The sequence below is a fragment of the Archocentrus centrarchus genome, chromosome 17 (genome assembly GCF_007364275.1).
Source record: "Archocentrus centrarchus isolate MPI-CPG fArcCen1 chromosome 17, fArcCen1, whole genome shotgun sequence".
Taxonomy (NCBI): domain Eukaryota; kingdom Metazoa; phylum Chordata; class Actinopteri; order Cichliformes; family Cichlidae; genus Archocentrus; species Archocentrus centrarchus.
In genome coordinates, this window is record NC_044362.1 from 20549305 (window position 1) to 20568898 (window position 19594).

The 19594-nt window shown below is 38.6% G+C and overlaps 1 protein-coding gene across 3 annotated transcripts; it reads left to right on the plus strand.

Annotated features, from left to right (window-relative positions):
* The first annotated feature begins 1176 nt into the window (after positions 1–1176).
* Positions 1177–9522, plus strand: LOC115796137 (coiled-coil domain-containing protein 13). Of its 3 annotated transcripts, none has more exons than XM_030752401.1 (14): positions 1177–1318; positions 1663–1855; positions 2518–2666; positions 2756–2898; positions 2990–3073; positions 4311–4427; positions 4541–4645; positions 4810–4974; positions 5656–5832; positions 6193–6399; positions 6512–6612; positions 7058–7120; positions 8175–8277; positions 8416–9522. In XM_030752401.1, the coding sequence occupies exons 2-13, from the start codon at positions 1668–1670 to the stop codon at positions 8254–8256; spliced, it is 1581 nt and encodes a 526-aa protein (XP_030608261.1). In that variant the 5' UTR covers positions 1177–1318; positions 1663–1667; the 3' UTR covers positions 8257–8277; positions 8416–9522. The 3 variants fall into 3 exon arrangements, with proteins under 3 accessions (XP_030608261.1, XP_030608260.1, XP_030608262.1); XM_030752400.1 differs by having other exon boundaries at positions 8175–8301; positions 8416–9520; XM_030752402.1 differs by having other exon boundaries at positions 4314–4427; positions 8175–8301; positions 8416–9520.
* Positions 9523–19594: the final 10072 nt, after the last annotated feature.

Sequence of the window (19594 nt, forward strand, 5' to 3'; positions counted from 1 at the left end):
ACACACACACACACACACACACACACACACACACACACACACACACACACACACACACACAAAAACAGGTACCAGAAATATTCTATTGAGCTTAGTGCTGTGAAAGGAGGTCATGTCAGCAATTGAAAGCATAGGGTCAATTCCTTTTTAAAAAAACTGAAGATGAGTACATTTACTATTTTGATCTAATTTCTGTAGCTGTTCAACTTGTGTAAAAATCAGGAAAACAAGTTGAATGGCCAACATTTATTTATTCTCATTAATTATTGATGGTAATGTTAATAATGATGGGTGTAACTATTTCTGCCTTCCACCCTGTTCACCCATAACAGGATAAATAATATGCACAGCTTTCTTAGAAAAAAAACCCCTTCAAATTACACAAACAATACCTCTACAGAGAGTGTGGATGTGGGAGATTATTAGGTGTCTCAGTTCAATTTTATTATATAGGCCATTTACAGATCATGTAAGTGAAGAGCAAACTCCCTCTGGTCTGTGGTGCACTCCCGGTTCTGTTTTGACAGGAGGAAAATCTGAAAATTCAGTTAGTTCCAACCTCATTGTACATTCTGTATAATAACAATGAAGGCATTCTGTTCTATTTCAGGCTAATCAGTAAGCACTCTTGAAACAATGAAGTCTTAACAGAGATGAGAAAGTTCAAATTTTCATTTAACCTGAGTATAAATTGAGCCTCTCTTTAGCTCTTCATTAATCAGCTGCTTCCCCCTGAGATTATCCAGAATTTGCTCTTCTTAGCCCTCTTCTCTGGTTCCAGACTCTCCACCTTCTCCAGCTATGGCTTCTCCAAGTCTGGCTCTCAGATCGTCAGGTGACAAAGGCAGAGCATTGTGATCCAATAATAAGGATGAAAATATTACAGTCACAGTCAATCGCTGGGTTAGAGTGTTCACTCTTAACTGTAAAATGTAATCCCATGTGATCCGGTATTGTGCCAAAAAGTGATCAGCTGCCTGAAATTGATCGCGAACACCTGTGCCAGTTCTATAAAGTGCCTTCATCTGAGAACACAATTAAAAGCAGAACTGAAGACATTTGTGCCAGAAAAACTCAGACTTTGATATAAAGGTCAAACATCCGTTGCATTACTTTCGTTTTCGCTGACCTTTGCAGGTTAGCGTCCTCTGGTTTCTATGACTACATTCCTGCTCCCGCGAGATCTTGTTTTAACCGGAACTGAGTCCTCGGACGGCCGTCGCTATGGATGCAGGAGCGTCGCAGTGCCTGAGAGCTGCGTTCAGCTGCAGTTAAGTTTGAAAACTAATTTGTTTACACGGACTCCAGTAATTAACAGGTGAGATCTTCTCTTCAACTTCGTCCCTGTTAAAGGGGCGGTAATTTTTCCTTAGACTTACAGCAGTGTGTATTTACGTACTAGTGTAAACACATCTTCACGCACTATAAAAGTATTATTAGCATTTTCTCTGTCAATTCATGGTTTGCTTATCATTGAAAACATAATGCCTGACTGTCAGCTTCTCTGGAAGCTGACAGTCAGGAAGCCACGGCTCATTCTATGCAGCTTTGTGTTTACTTTTACTTCTGTTATATAAAAAAGAATAACACAACATGATAATACAATTTTGGTCTCAGTATTGATATAATATCAACCTTTGACTTTCCTGTGCCATAAATCAGAGAACATGGAGGCTGATGATCAGCTGAATGAACTGCGGCTTCAGTTCCAAGCACTGCAAAAACAGCAGGAGAAAAGGAAACAGGAAAGAAAAAAGGAGAAGCAAGCAGACAAGCTCAATGTCAGTGGTGCTCAAGATGATTTGGATCTGTCTAAGCAAGGTATTCAGGCAGATTGTGACATTCCTCAAAACAGGTGAGTCGTAATGAAATGTTTTGGAAGGTTTTTTTTTTTTTTTTTTCCATACAAGTTGCTACATAAACAGCTAAAGATTCGTTCAAGGCTGGAAATCTTTGTCATCTACATGCAGTCGTGTGAAGATGAAAGTTTTCACAGGTCTCTATGCAGTTGTGAAAAACTAAATACCACCTTCAGCAGCAATAACTTGAAGTAAACCCAAGCCATGCTGCATGTTCATTTTAGGGAAAAAATGTTCTCTCCTGGCCCCTCCAAACAAGCCATCCTTGTTTATTCTTTTTCTAAGTGTACTGTTGTGAACTTTAATATTTAACACACTAAATGAGGCCTGTCGAATCTGAGATGAATCTCTTGGGCTTTTCGCAATTTCTCCGAGCATTGCATGGTCTGAATTTGCTGTGACTGAATTCTCCATATCAGCAAACTGCCAGAACATATGCTTTTATGGTGGTGCTCACTGTTGCTTGTGATCAGTTAATCAAATACATTTGCTTAGCTGTACTTGACTGCTGCTTTGCCTCTCAATTCCTGTGGAGACAGTACTTTGTTTTTCAGGTGAAAAATTTCCCTTTTTTTCCCCCACACGGCTGTAAATAACTTTGGGTACTGGATGAAAACAGTAATGTTATATTGACACCTGTTGATTTTAACTTCCATAGGCTGCTGCAAAATACAAATGAGACCCTGCTAGACCGATTGAGAGAGCTGAAGGATGAAAATGGTCGACTTTTCAAACTTCTGAGTGAGAAGGATTTTGAAATTAAACACCTAAAGAAGAAAAGAGAAGAAGAAAGGCTGGCCTTAGCAGGTATACTATGAAAAGTTTTACCCATTTTTTCATTGAGATGTTACAGATACATCACAGCTTCTTCCTGCTTCATCCACTTATCTGTTTAGGCACGTCAGGTGTGGCAGGAGCTATAGCTGCCGCCAAGATCGTTGAGCTCTCCAAGAAAAATAGAGAGCTAACTGCTGAAATTGAACAAGAGAAGATTAAATCCAAGCAAAATGGCAACAGAATCAAAGAGCTCGAGAGAGAGGTAAAGTTTGGCTTTATGTGTATCATTTGAAATAATTTGATGTATGGAAACTTGTCATTCTCACACAAAATTTTTGTGCGACTTTCTGTAGCTACAGGCTGTTTCAGTACATGGTCTGTCTGGGCAAAAGGCTGATCCAAAGTCACCAGCTGCAATGTCATCTGAAGACTGTGAGGTAAGAACTAATAACAAAAAGAATATATATATATATATATATATATATATATATATATATATATATATATATATATATATATATATATATATATATATATATATATATATATTATGGAATGCCGTTTATGAAATATTATATATATATATTAAAATGAGAGTCTGAATATATTGAATGAAACTTGAATATATTGAATGAAAGTCTGAATATATGGAATGAAACTTGAATATATTTAATGAACTCTGAATATATTGAATGAAAGTCTGAATATATTGAATGAAAGTCTGAATATATTTAATGAACTCTGAATATATTTAATGAACTCTGAATATATTGAATGAACTCTGAATATATTGAATGAAAATCTGAATATATTGAATGAAAGTCTGAATATATTGAATGAAAGTCTGAATATATTGAATGAAAGCTGTGGTCACGGAAGCGCCATCTAGTGTTTTCGTTACGTAAAGCGCATAATGTCGCTACAAGAAGCGGCACTATGAGTCAATCTGCGATTCATCTTCACTGTTTCATCGTGGAAGACCAAATGCAGCGAACCTCTCAGGTCACACAGCTCCTGCATGCAAGCTAACATTACGCAGAACATGCACAGGCACCCTCCACAACAACAGGCCCTGTCTAGAATCTGAGATGTGGATGTGGAAGGCATGGTCTGCTTATTGTTAGCTTGATACGCAGGAGCTGTCTGACCTGAGAGATTCACTGAATAAAACTCTTAATCAGTAGTATGATTAGGAACACTGCTGCTAGCATTATGTTGGCCAGTTCATGCATTTGCCAGGGTGTTAATTAGCTACTCATTATTTGGGATTTCTGCCACTAAATTCCCTGCAGATTGACTCATAGTGCCATTTCTTGTAGCGACATAATGTGCTTTACGTAACGAAAACACTAGATGGCGCAAGAGCTTCCGTGACGTCAGTTTTCATTCAATATATTCAGACTTTCATTCAATATATTCAGAGTTCATTGTATATATTCAGACTTTCATTCAATATATTCAGATTCTCATTTTAATATATATATATATATATATATATATATATATATATATATATATATATCATATTTCCTAAATGGCATTCCATAATATATATATATATATATATATATATGTATGTATATTTTGTACCCTTGTGGAGAATGCTCTTTATTTATATATTTTATAAATAAAATGGAAGCACACAAAAGATCATATATAAGATGTTTTCAAAAGCAGGACAGTCCAGTGGTCAAATCTCTGCAGGAAAAATTAGCAGCTGCCCAACTGAAAGTGACTGAGTACCGCAACCAGGTTCAGTCTGCCAAGCAAGAGCTGAAAATGGCTCAGAAGGTAGGAGTCTATCTTTTTTTCCTTTCTTAAATATAATCTCTTAAGAAGAATATCATGTAGCTGAATGAGTTTTCACAAGTGACTTATAGATTCTAAAATATGAACTTCTTCAGGTTCTGATTAGTGAGACTGGAGAGGAGGTCAACCTTCAGCAATTATTAAGCTGCCCTGGGAGCTTTAGAGGTCGAGCACAGCAGATACTGGCTCTTCAGACAAGGGTAAACTAAAAATTGAAGTTCAGATTAGATTTTAGATTAGTTCATATGAAAGTTAGAACATTATTTGTATTTAATAAAGTGCTTTTCAGAAAGGTGTGTTTACAGACAAACATAAAACAAATGCCTTAACTGATGATGAGCAAAGCTTGGCACCAAACAAACAGGTACGGGAGCTCGAGCAGCAGCTGAACAAGTCAACTCAACAAAGGCAGTCAAGTGTTGTGAGTGGAGAAGAAGAGTTTCTGGGCATGAGTGTCCTTCAGAAGACTCAAGAGAGAAATCTCAACTACATTCGCACCATAGAGAAAGAGAAGAGGGAGGCATTTGAGGTGCGTAAAGCTCCAGACACACAGGCCTGCACACCAATCAGAGACAATTTGAACATATTTCCCCAGTATTGAAGTCACTTCATTTGCTCCCAGTTCAGCGCAGAATTACCTTTAAAATCCTTCTATGAGTTCATAAAGCTCTCAGTGATTTGGTCCCCCAATCTGTTTCAGATTTGCTCAGTGCCCTTAACCCAGTTAGACCTCTCAGGTTGTCAGATGCTGATCTTTTGACTATTTCCAGAATTAGATTTAAGCGTGCTGATGGTGCCTTCAGTTACTGTGGTCCTGTTCTTTGGACTTGATGCCAGTTACAACTGTGTCTACATTCAACTACATTTTACATAAAACTGTTTTATTCTCACAGGCTTACAGTATTTTATTTTTTAGTACATTTTAATTTATTGTTTTCATTGCCTTAACTCATTGTAGACCTACATAGGTTCTTATGATTTTATCTTTTATGTTAAGATCATTGAGTTGACATGTAATCAAATGTTCTATATACATAAAATTGCAATTGCAATTTAGTGGCTGCTGGAGGCCACATGGATTTTGGATGGCCAGAGAGCCGCTGACCAGTGTCTAGGTCTGTGTAACTGGGTCCTAAACAGTGATTGTAAGTTAATGAAACATTACATTGTTAATACACTAAGGCTCTTCTCTCCTTCCACAACTGTACAGAGGCTCTCGGTGGACTATGAGGCGCTCGTGAAAGAATACAAAGATGTGAAGAAAAAGATGGAAGCCTCCAAAGCCAGGAGCAAAACTCTGTCTGCTGAAATCAAAACTCTGAAGTTTCGGATATCTACCCTAGAGGAGAAGGGGAAACGTGATGATGAACTTGTGGATGCTTTGTTGGTAAGACAGTAGATAAGAAACAAATTCATATAGGTGCATCTATTATTATATGTATATATACATTTTCAAGTATGTATTGTGAGATTTTAAAGCAGGTATCTCACGCCTGATTACTTTTTAATTTATTATATTAAAACAGTTGCCCGTGAGTCCAGGAAGTAAATAAAATCAATGAAATGGTTTACAAATTAATAATTTTGTTAAATACCTTATTAAACAGGCCTTGGCAGTTAGTATTAATTTCACTTCACAATTATGAGTTGAAATCAAAATATTACCGAACACAGGATGTCCTGTGATGGGCCCATGCTTTACTGCATTGTTCTCAACAACTTTGTGGATCTTTTCTACCCCTGGCAGAAGCAGCAGATCCAGATGCAGACGTTGCTGAAACAACTTAGCCAAAAACAAAATGTACAGAGCAAGGAGATCCAGCAGAGTGCAGGACAACAGCTGAGCAACAATCCTTCAGGGCACAGTCCTGTCATCCAGAGATTTAAGGAGATACTTGCTGAGAAAGATGCCATCATCAAAGAACTACAGACAACCCATCAATTCTCTGAGAAGGTAGGCAAGAAATAATTAGGTCTTTTGTGCTCTCTAAATTTTTGTGCTTTCTCCGAGATTACAGCATGAAAAGTCTCACCAGCTGTTTAATGTGTGTTTATACCTGTTGAAGAACGATGACATGCATAGGCAGCCCAGCATCCGGATAACAAACTGTACTTCTGATGTTTCTCCAGAAGAGGGAGGCATTACCAAAAGAATTCCATCTTCAGGGTATGCGTACTGGCCTGAAAATTACAATCACTGAAATATTCTTACTATTAATTTAGCTTAGTGGTTCCCAAACTTTGGGATGTTGATACGTTGCAGGTGGGGTGGTGACAAAGGTGAAAATCTTAATTTAAACTAAGTTGATATGATTAAAAAAAATATATATATATATATATATATATATTTTTTTTTTTTTCAAGCCTTTTTTTTCTGATGCTTTCACACTGACCTGTATTTAAGCATAGTTCAACTTGGACCCCCCCCCTTTTTTTTTCTTTTTTTTTTTTTTTTTGATAAAGAATTTCTGGCGTTTTGTCTGGCAGGGGAAGGCCTAATAATTTACTCAGGTTAATCTGTTATCAGTTTATTGATGATTGTGTTGCTGAACATATTTATCTTCCGCTGGGATTTCTGTTGACCACCTTTCAATGTGTTTTTTTTTTTCCAGTTCAGTTTCTAAATTTGGTCATAAACTGGTGCTGCCAGCTGTGGGGAGCAACATAGAATTCAGGTAAGTGGAAGTCTTTCAATGTGTATCGTTCCTGTACTGTACTGATGTGGGCATGATTATTGAATGAATAAACAACAAAATGCCTGATGTGACCACAGCTACATGTCAAGCTGTTTAAAGTCTAACCAGCTCGAGGAGTCTGTTAAATATACAGTACTGTAGATTTTCTTTCTGCAATTGTTTTCCAATCTATCGCTCACAGTGTAACTCTATCAGTGGGACATGGTTTTGAAGTGGACATCTCTGTGTGAAAGTATAGATCAAAAATTACCGATTCACCTGAAGGCTTGAAGCAGTTTTGATTGATTCCTCCAAAAAGACCCAACCAAAAAAACAGATGAAAATCCTGTGCCAGCAGCACTGGTCATGAAATATTTCCAAAAGCAAGACTGTTTTCTTTTTACCTTTGCCACTGAGAATCCAGATTGCTGCAGCTAACGGGTCTCCAGCGAGAACAGGAGCAGCATCTTTATGTTCCTGATGCTGGCTCTCTTACTCGTCAAACATGGTATTGAAGGAGTGCTTTATTGGTGGGAAACCTTTTATTGCTAGGCTGCTTTAGTCTATACCAATGCACTGGGAGGATGATTCTTCACAAATGTTGTTCTTTATATTTCAAGTTTTCATTTATGTGCACTGCAAAACCCAAATGGCCTTTTTTTTTTTCTTATCAAGGTAAAAATTGAATGCTATAATGCTGCATTACTAAACTATTTGTGTAGTCCCAGCCCAAGGTCACAGGCACAGGCAGGCTTTCTCCATTTTTGTTTGTTCATTTTATTTATGTAGCCACAGTCATTACTGTGGTGTGCACTAATGAGAGCTTGGTGGTTTATTTTTACAGTTTTCAGTTTAAAGTCTGAAATTTAATGATGTAAAAATTAAACTTTTATATAAAATTGCATATATTTATTAAGCCAATAGCCTGTCTGAGCAATTATATGCATTTTCTTAAGTATATCTATTTATAATTGTCACTTCGAAGCTCTATTCAGCTGTGTCTATTAAAAATAATGTCATTGCATTAACTCTAACATTTGTCTGAATCTTCTAGAGCGAAAATGTTGAGCCAGACATGTTTGGAGGCAGAAGTACCAAGAGGAGCACCACAGGCCAGTGATCCTGGAGCTGTTTGAGAGGACAAAATTAGATCAAAAGTAACCACTGTGCATACAGCATGGGTAGGACTGATATGCCAAGGCTCAGTGACAGCATGATGTGACAATATCAAGATTTCTTTTTTTCAATTTCTCCTTTATCTTTCTTGCTCGTGGCTATCACAACTCTGTCGACAGGAGCAATGTCCCTCAGCACCAAGGAGTCTGAGCACCGGGAACTGTCCGCAGACAAACCTGAACGAACTGTTCAACAATCCAGCTAGCATTTGTAAACATTGCATTTCTGACTTTTGACAACACTGCCTTAAACTGGTTCTGGTTCAAGAGTTTTACTATAAAATTTAACCAGATGACAGAAATAATGATGTGCGGTAGCAGACACACTGCAGACAGCAGTGCTCATTCTGCCCATAACATTGGGAGCTGCACAGAGATGTTCATGTTGTTCTTGTATGTTGTCTCTTGGCTGGTCATTCAGCTGGAGGAAACGCGGGCGCTGAGGGCATCCCTAAAGAGCACTCTCCACCATGACCTACAGCTTTCAGTGACGTGATGAGACAAGTCAGGCATGTTTTCCTGCAGGCTCTGTGACAGCACAGACAAGACACTAACCAGGGGAACTGGCTGGTCCCTGCTCAGCCTCACTTCCAGCTGAGACCTACCTTCTTCTGTCACATGTGACAAACAGCAGCCTGCAGGGGAAAAAAAAGCTCTCCTCTTGAGCCACAAACATTATATGACTTTCTTTCCATTTGAGCCCCTCGAAGACAGTTTGTGACGTGCGGTCAAGTGACCTCGATTTAACGACTTAAGTACCTTGAGTAGAACAGCCTTCAACTTAACCCTGATGGCATCAGACAAGTGTTCCGACTGATTGCAGGAACGGTTGACGCTGATAAGACGTCTCCCTGTGGTTTCACATCTCGTCTGCTCGCTGTTTTATAAATGTCACTGTCACATTTTATTAACTATATGTTTGTCTTTCCTCGGCTGCTAACCTTAAATGCATTACAGGTATTGAGACTAATACTGTCTGTTTTCAAAGTAAATATTTTCTGTAAACCAAAGAAACATCCAAATTAATCAGTGAAAAGGAACCGAATCCTCACCAAATATTTTCAATACATTGTTTACCTTCATGGCAATGACTTTCGTTGATTTTTTTTAAAAGGTTTTTTTTGGCTCCATTTAGTTGTGAATAAATGTGCGACAGGCCAGGCTAAATAGTAATCACCGCAGTTAAGTTCCCAAAAGTTTCAATAGTCCTATTAAATATTAACACTAATCATTTCTGACTTGAAACCAGCTTTGTGGGAATAGCGGTTGAAAATGATTGCGAACTCAAGCTGCACAAACTCCCAGTGTAGTCCTCTATACATTCCCCAGAGCGTGTCACACATGCACAGTATATGGCTCTTAATCCAAAGGTTGTCTGGATATGCCCAGTGGGAGTGGCCCTTACATTCATACTAACATCCGAGTTATTTTCTTCCGATGTAGCCAAAAGGGTTTCAGCAGAACACCCCCCCTCCACATCACGCTTAATTTAAAACCATGGCTGAGTTAGTGTGCTGCTTCAAATACCGCACTATGTCTTCCAGGACCCTGTGGGAGATTGGCAGGTCCCCATTGGACTGAGTGAGAAAGTGCCACAAGACAAAAATATCAGAGTTTGGACATGATGAAGAAAGCCTTTATGCTCAGAGTAACAAAAACAGCTTGTGCTTGAATACCTCCTGGATGGAAGGTGTAGCGCCCTTTAATGTAGCAGAGTGAGACGTGTCACCATAAGAGCATTTGAGAGATGAGCAGATGAGGATTGCCAGATACGCATCAAATGAGGAAATCTGCGTCAGAAAGGGTGTTGACGGAGCAACGGCTTGTCACGGTCCCTAACTGCATCTGACTGCCAGGAAAGCGCTCAGCTTAATACATTTCTGTTTGGTTTTCTAAATTTGCCACAAAACTGCTTCACGTGAAGCCAGCGTTTGAGCATTTTCTCAAACCTGTAATTATATTTAATTTTAATGTGGTAGGTGGTAGCAAGAGGGGCATTATTGCCATCTTTTCAATAAGCTTTCCTTTTTTTTTAGCCATGCTACTGTGAAATTTCAGTTAACCTAATATCAAAGATTAATATGACTACTCATGTTGACTTCAGTTATTTAAGAGTGTCATCACTTTCAAATAAATTACACTTTACCAGACAATTTTATTATTGTTTTATGTAGCTGTATTACGCAGAAAGGTGTAGATTTATTCCAAAATGCCCAATAACCCACCAAACCAAACACAAACTTATGTAAACACAGCATACGTAAACAGCCTCACCTATTTGTCATTCCAAGTTTGAATGACTCCTTTCTCCATCCTTCTCCTCAGAGGTATTCCCTCGTTCTGGACCAATGCTTCCTGCAGACCATTGACTGCATCCAGAAACTAAAGTAAATAGTGCAGCTGTGAACGCAGAGGTTAAAGTTAGCCATCAGTACATGAGGGATCTGTGAACTTTGCTCAGGCCAGAAAACGGTTTGGACCTCTATGAGTCCATTCATCTCTCAGTGCCTCTCATTTACATGTAATGGAAAGAAAATAAACAGCAGGGTCCTAATGTGCTCATTTACAGTAAGTAGAAATAAAGTAATGAGTTTTTATCTTTTCCAGGCGGTGGTGAGGGGAAAGGTAAAGATCAAAGTCTGCAGGATGAGTTAATGACACTGACACTGATACTGCAAAACAAGCATGAAGGTGTTCACTACAGTCACCCACAGCTGATAGTGAGGTGCTGATGAAATGTGGCTTGTGCGTAGAACGCCTGATCCCGACTCGCATTTGTGCCCTCATATTTCATATTTTGAGTCTTTTTTTGCTCATCTTTAAACTTCTTCTTTTCTTACACTTCCCTTATGGACATGGTGCAGTGAGTCAATACTGTATGAGCCCTTTAGTAATTTTGTTTACTCAAATATGTTTAAATAAGAGTAGCATCACTAGATGGCAGTGTGGTTAGCAAAGTACTATAGGCCACCCATTTTTTTTCTTGACGGTGACTCCTATGTTTTGATCCAAAGCAAAAATGAAATTAAATGGATCCTGTAGGATTATTGTGCTCCTAACAGCAGATCTATGCATTACGGGGTTATAGAGAACATTTTAATTGTCATTATTGTGTCACAGTTGTCATTTAATCATTGACTTTTCTGGCTTTTGGATAAGCTGGATGAATATTTATCCAAAAGGATAAATATAAATAGGATGAATACAGTAATAATACAGAATTATTAAAATGGCTGAATGTGCCAGCTGTATCACTGTGATTGACATACTTGAAAGGATAACATACTGACTCCTTTACTCCATACTGATTCCTTAGAAAAATGCTATCTTTTGACAAACTGTAGCTCCCCACACTCTGTGCTCTGAGCGCTCTGTCACTGAAGGCTGCGTTTCTCCTCCACTTAAGTAACCTAGTGTCGTTCTCGACTCATGGCTCTTCCGTATCTAAGCCTCACGGCAATTTTCTCATTCTAAATTGAATTGCTCACCATGTTGTAGCAAACCTGGAAATAATCAATTTCTTTTGAAAACACTTCACCTTACATCTGATGATAGTTATGGAAAAAAAAAAAAGCTTGTTTGTTTTTATTCAATTTCAACTGCCTAACTTTGCATTTGGACGCGCTTCAAAAACTGTCGCTGTGAAGAAGGGCATGTAGTGTGTACAATTCAACAATGTATGTGTGTTTTTTTTTAAAGAAACTCAAACACTATGATAACCTGGCAGTACTACAACTGTTGACTATTGGTTTTGTCATGCGTGTGCATCATCACTGGTGCAGATATCCTTTATGTTCCTGCAAGCAGACTCTGTGCCTGATTGCAGCTGCATGGCAGGATGTCATTTTACTAGCAAAATTGTTTAATAACTACTTAAACACATGCTAGCATGTTAGGGTTGACATTTTGCTCATGAATATGATCACGCTTTGTGAGATCTGTAGTCTTCTGGAGATGTGTGCAAGGGCATCGCTGATAACGGGTTATGATTTTTGTACATTTACGTTTACCTGAAAGTTTTGAGTAGAGAGAGAGATGGAAATAATTGGGAGAGACAAAAGCGAGTAGTACACCAGCTGAGATGTATTGAAGCCCCAGGAGGCCTGTTGCACAGAGAAATGCTGTCTCTGTATGTTTTCTGAAAATAAATGTATGAATATTTGTTTTGACACAACAGTCACATCCTCCTAATTAACACTTAACAGGTCCTCAAGGTGCCTGTGCAAAATCATACACTGTAGCATTGTGTAGTAGGTCATTTAAGGGGGAAAAGCAGCTGAATATTCTCAGACCAGACAAAGACAAAACAAGGTACTCTCTCTTTTCAGGTAATCATTAAAGACTGAATTGTTAACACTTGTTATATTTTAAAGAGCTGACACTTTTTATGTAGCTACTGACTAATACCTAATATGTCAACCATTAAAATAGAAGATACATATGTAATAAATGCAGCACATTCCCAGGCCCACATTCCAAGATTTGACAGTCATTGTCCTCTACTGCCATAGCATAATGGCTCTGAGCGCGTTTCTTCTGTTGAATAGAATTTAGTTCAGCACATAGCCATAGGATGAAAATGTCAAACATTTTGGGAGACCTTTTGACTCCCTGCATTATAATCAGACAAGCCATTTGACCTTTTTTGAGGCATGAAGATGCAACAAGTTATTATTATCACATTTTTTTTTTACCAAAAAAAAAAAATCTATGTCAAATAGTAAGTAAAAAAAATGGGTAAATGAATTACATTTGGTGAAAATATCAGGTTTCTGCAGCTTATCTGGGTCTGGGTCACAGGGGCAGTTTAAGCTGAGCTTCCCAGACCTCCCTCTCCCCAGCCACTTCCTCCAGCTCTCCTTGGAGGGCATAGAAGACAGTTAAGAGACTCTTGGGTCTGCCCTGGGTCGCCTCCCAGTTGATGATGCCTGAACTATGATGCACTGAGTGTTTCTTTTCGTCCACCTCTTTGTACTCTGTTTATACCCCACTCTGCATTTGATCATTAGTTAGTAATCTCTCCCTGTCTTCGACAGCATGTATTTTGTCCTGTCTCTCTCCCCCCTGTCCCTCCCTGAGCCTGGTTCTGCAGGAGGTTTCTTCCTGTTAAAAGGGAGTTTTTTCCTTCCCACTGTTGCCAAATGATTGCTCATAGGGGGTTGTTTTGACTGTTGGGTTTCTCTCTAATTATTGTAGGGTTTTTACCTTACAATACAAAGCACCTTGAGGTGACTATATGTTGTGATTTGGCACTATAAATAATATTGAATTGAATTGGCTCTTTTCAATGTGGCGGAGTAGCAGCTGTACTCTGAACTCCTCAAGAGCACAGACACACTTGGAAGAAGCTCATTTCCACCGCTTGTGTCCATGATCTAATTTTTTTTTTTGTTCACTACTCCTAGCTCGTGGCCATAGGGTGGGAATGGAGACCACATCTGCATTACTGCAGACACTGCACCAATCCATCTGTCAATCTTCCATTCTTCCTTCACTTCTGAGCAAGATCCTGAGATATGTAAACTCCACTTGGAGCAGCAACTCATTCCCAACCTGGGGTATGTACTCTACCCCTTTCTAGCTGACTCCCATGGCCTCAGACTTGTAGGTGCTAATTTTGATCCCAGCCACGCCACAAAGCTGCCGCACTGCAAGCTGGAAGTTGTCACTTGATGAAGCCAACAGAAGCACATAATTTGAAACAAAGGAGACCCAACTCCAACATTCTCTGCCACCTAGAACGTTTGTCTATAAAAAGAGTTGTGAACAGAATCTGTGACAAAGGGCAGTTCTGACAGAGTCCAAATCCTACCAGGAACTAGCCTGACTTCTTGCTGGCAATGTGAACCAAGCTCTCAGTATGGTTGTACAAGAACCAAATAGCCCACAATAGTGGGCCCAGTACCCAATACTCCCAAAGTACCCCCTACATGACACACCCTATAGGTCTCCCCAAAGGGTCAAATGCTCTCTCCAAGTCTACATAACACATGTAGACTGGTTTAGCAAAATCATGCGCCCTGCTCAAGAGAATAAAGAGCTGGTACAGTGCTCCATGAGCAGGAGGAATAATGTGGTTTTACTCCTGCTCATGGAGATTTGAATAAAAGATGGACTCTCCTCTCCAGTGCCCTGGCATAGACCTTCCCAGGGGTATCTAGGAGTGTGATCCCTTTGAAGTTGGCAGAGACCCTGTGGTCCCCTTTTTTTTTTAAAAAAGGGAGAACCGCTGCCTCAGGTTTGTCAGTCCAAGGGCTCTGTCCCTGACTTCCACATTATTTTGCAGAGGAAGGACAGTTCCCCAACATCCAGACCATTAAGGAACTTGGAGCATAATTATCAGTTTACCTAATAAAATAGCACATTAGAAACAAATAGAAACAAATCGGTACATCAATTCAATTCAAACTTGAAAACATTGATGTTTATCGTGTTTTGAATGGCAACATTCATATTTTGTAAATGACGTAAATATCAGTCTGTCCTCTGTGTCAGTCTGAAATGATGCAGTGAAGTGTTATATGGTTCCAGTTAAATGCTTCCATGTTAGCAGGCACACACATTCCCAGAGATTATGTTGACAAGCAATAGAGCAACACTTTAATACAAGTTGTTGACAGTGTGGTTTTGTAACTTTGTTGCTCATAGGGTGAACATAGCACTAGACAAACAACTTATACTGCTGTTAGTTTTTAGTCACAATGAACAATGGACAGTGTAGTAAAGAATTTTTATAACAGTTGTTGAGTTTTACAAATAGTGGCAATATAGTGTTCTGTGAATCTCACTTGGTCCCCTTGGTACACTGTCTGCAGGTAAGGGTACAGGTCTCCATAAGCCAGAAACACTTCTAACTCACACTTGCTTCTAATACTTGTGTATTGCCAGTGATTGTGCCATTATTGCAGAAAGAATAGTATGCATCTTTGAAGGAATTTATAATTCTCTTAAAAGTAAGTAAATAAAATGTATTTACATATATCACTTTCCAAGACAAGAGGTGTCAATAAAAAAAGAACAGCTAATACAAGGTCAAAATGATTGAACCAAGTAAAAAAAACAGAACACAAAAATATCACCTAAATTCCCACTTGAACAGATGAGTTTTAAGCTGTTTTTCTTTTTTAGAGTATGCCACAGAGTCAAGGGTACAAAGAGGAAGTGGTAAACTGTTCCAAAGTTTTGGTGCTAAGGTTTGGAATTCACAATCCCCTTTAGTTTTCAAACAGGTATTTGGGATCAGAAGAAGACCTCTATCTGTGGACCTAAGGATCTGTGTCAAGAGGAGGGCTTGGAGAATAGGGGTGGAGTAGTTCAACAATTTAAGTGGGGACCTTAAGGCTATAAAAGTAAGAACCAAGATTTTAAACTGAAATCCAAACCTGACAGGAAGCCAGTGCAGAACCTTTAACAATGGGGTGATATGAGAACATTTATGAGAGTGAGTTAAAAGCCTTGCAGCAGCATTTTGGACAGATTGGAAGCAATAGAAAGATGCTTTAGGCAGACAAGAAAATAGTGCATTACAGTAATCCAAGTGAGAGGAGATATAGGCATGAACAACCATCTCCAGATCACTTTTTGAGACAACAGTCCTGAGTTTAGCAATATTTCTTAAATGGAAAAAGCAACCAGAGACTTTATGTGAGTCAAAAATGAACCCATGGTTTTGTGTGTTACACGGTTCTAGCCACCAGTTGATCGCTCGGCACTGTGCCATGCTGAGGTTGTCCTGCACCAGCCTGAGAATTTCACCAGTTTGCTATCGGAATCCTTCTATCACTGCAATTAGCAAGCTGGCGGCCCCATCGCCAGTACCAGACTCAGATTTTTTTTTTAAGTGTAACTCTTCTATGCTAAAAGAATTATTGCTCTATCAGTCTAATAAGGCCTGAATTAGAGTTTTGCATCAGTCCTAAATACATAACCGGAAATACCCTCTGAAACCTATGTTGTAACATAAGACATAACCTGATGTGCGCCGCTTGAGAAATGTAACTACATTTCCACAAGGATTGTGAGTACCACGTAGGCTTCAGAGGTGATTTCCAGTTACAAATGTAGGCCCCGCAAAGACCCGAGGCGGAAGTCTAATTCAGAGCTAACTGTTCACCATCACTCAATTAGTAAGTGGGTGTGGCATTTAGCGTTTAACATTAGCAAGCTAATTAGCAATAATTAGACACTCTATCTTGTCTGTGTTAAGCTGCAAAAGTTATTTGCCATCCAACCATTAATTGCATTAAGACAATCAATTACAGTGGGTAATTTATCCAATTCATGAGGTTTAATGGAGAGGTACAGTTGAATGTCATCAGCAAGGAATGAAGTAAACCACTCCAAGACAGGGCCTGAAATCCCTGCTATGTGGTTTAAACCTGTAGATTAAGTTTTGATGATCAATGGTATCGATGGCTGAGCTGAGGTCCAGCAAAACAAGGACCAAACAGCCACCCTTATCTACAGTCATCAAAAGGTCATTTGAGGAGTTTAAGTAGCTTTGTTTTAGTGATTTTAACTTGCTGAAACCAGATTGAAAGTTATCAAGAATAACATGCTTCTCCAGACCGTTCCTTAATTGTGTCCCAACAACCTTTTCTAATATTTTGCCAATAAAAGGGAGTTTTGAAATTGGTCTATAATTTGGGGGTAATGATGGATCCAGGCTTGGTTTTTTTCAACTGGGGTTGGACAACCCCCCTATTTAAAGCAAGTGGGACACAACCTAATAAAGAGCAGTTCATCAGAGAGACCACAGAAGGACCAATGGAGTCAAAAACCTTAAGAAACATGGAAGTGTGTAACATATTGGCTGAGCTCATTGAGGGTTTCATTTGGGTTTATATTTCAGATATAAATTACAAAAAGCTAAGCACACTATGTGTCAAGTGCCAGCCAACAAATCCAAATAGATGGCAACATCGCACCATTTGAGCAGTTTATTATTCCTTCTTTTTGTTTTCTCATTTTTGGAATTCATCCTCACATGCATCGATATTTCCAATGGTATCTCTAAACACAGATGTGCAAGACAATTACTTACAATACACACATCATGGTAGAGTTAATCTTAGAAGCCAAAAGCCCTCTAAAAGGTACCAAAAAAGGAGCAATATATTTAATCATTGCACTGAAATTGAATAGTGTTCATTTGTTATCATTAATTAATTACGTGTGACTTTGCTTTCCACCACTGTCTGCCATTTTTTGACCTGTGGGGTTTTTTCTTTATTTTGTTTTGTTTTGTGTAAGTTCATTTCCATACACCTTTCTATGATTCATTTTATGAGAGGGTTCATAAAGTAGTGACTGTGTTAATCCATTTAGAGCATGTGCTATCAATATTTGGAGCTAGTATATCAGTAAGTTAGAGAAAACGAAATGAAATACTGTTGTATCAGTAGTTTGTCCAACGTCAAATTATAATGGCAATGATATAAAGTCACACAAGATTTGCATTTGCTCAGGTGTTTGAGTGGACAAGGTGCATTTATTATATTTATGAGGTGTTTCGAATATAAAATATTAAGCTGGTGCTTCATTTTAATACTTTAACATTGGTTAAAAACAAACGTGTAATGGTTGTGAATTGCTCAGTGTCCTCATGATCATCTCATTTTACATATCAAATGTCACAACAAACCATGATTATCACCAAGGGTTGTTTCCCGACAGACCTCCTCATTGCATAAATAAAATGCCAGGCTAGAGAGGAACCACAGACTGTAAAAAAATATATATATATATTATGTGAGGTGAACACAATTTCAAAGCCTTTTCTTAAGCTGTCTATGAAATAATATAAAACTATTTTGTCAAACAACAATTTCACAACAAAAACAAAACAAAACAACCTTCGTGCAAGCATATCACACTAAACAACAAACAGGCGCTTTTAGACACCATCTAACTGATCCTGCACTGGAATAGTGATTACATCCTACACTTCTGTCAAAAGCCAATCACAGGGAGCTATTTCTGACTAATTTTGCAGATAAGGGTTCTCATTAGCAGCAAAACACCCTTAGGATGGGGCGTCTGCCTCCTAAAGTAGTGTACATTTCTCAGTGATTTTAATCAGGGAAGTCAAATTCAAGTGAGATGGAGGAACATGAGTGTCATCCATCAGTTCAAATAATCATCTAGCTGTGTATACTATACGCAGAAAACAAACTATACTAGGCTAAACTATAAAAAAAACAACAACTTTGAACTATAATGTCACAGAATCCACTTTGACTAATGACATTTGATGTTAAATCATGTTAAAGCGCTTATTAGACGTGCCCTGAGTCATCAGCAGGATATTCAAATCTATTTGAAAAACATCTCTCTGTAGGATGTGTCAGGCAATCTCTTTGCAGTCATTTCACAGAAACCTTTAGGTAATCTGTAATTTTTTCACTGATAAAGCAGTATATGTGAAAATTAGATTTCACTTTTACAGCAGAAGCGGATGAGAGCAGATGAGATAATTGATGATAAAAGATATCCTGATATTATGTTCCATTAGCAATGAAAGTGATGATGACTTAAAAAACAGAAAACCAGATATTGCTGTGGAATGTAGTAAATCTGTTTGCTCAAGAACAAGATTTAAAGCTGGTCTAATCAATATTTCATATTAACAATTAATCAGTTTAGTGTGTGTGTGATCCAAAGGCTCTTGCCTGCAGAGAATTATCACACACAGTTTACTTCTCCTAGGCTGGGGTGTTAACATAATTAGATTTTCAGATCTCTTATCTGGCTTATTTTCCAGCTGCAGCATGCTGCAGTTTTTGTAACTAAAAAGACAACAAAACAAAAATAGCAAAATTCAAACCTACACAGACAGTCTGAACATTAAGCAGCATCAGAGCCTGATATTTCTCTCAGGGTTTGATGGAGACCAAAGCAGAGCTATAAAAAAGACAATATTACAAGGTGGCTAGACACCAAACCCTAAAGCTCTTTACCACTTCAGTTGGCTATAGAGTTAATGTAGGTTTGTGGTACTGGCTTTTTACTTGAGTATTTACTCTCTTGTGTTCATTTTCACAGAGAGGTCATTAGTTTTTCCTTAGACAAGTCCAACTTGACAACAGCATCTTGGCTCGTCAACTTTTACCACACTGAAAGGATGATGCTGTGAGCATTTCAGACTTTAGCCAGAGGCAATAAAGACAATGACTCATTCGCTCACATTCATTCACTGTGTCTGTGTAGGCCAACCTCATCATGGTCAACTGCACCACCCATCCCCCGCCCCCAGTCTGAGTTAACAGCCTGTCCCCAGCAGGATGAGCTGGCTGTAAAC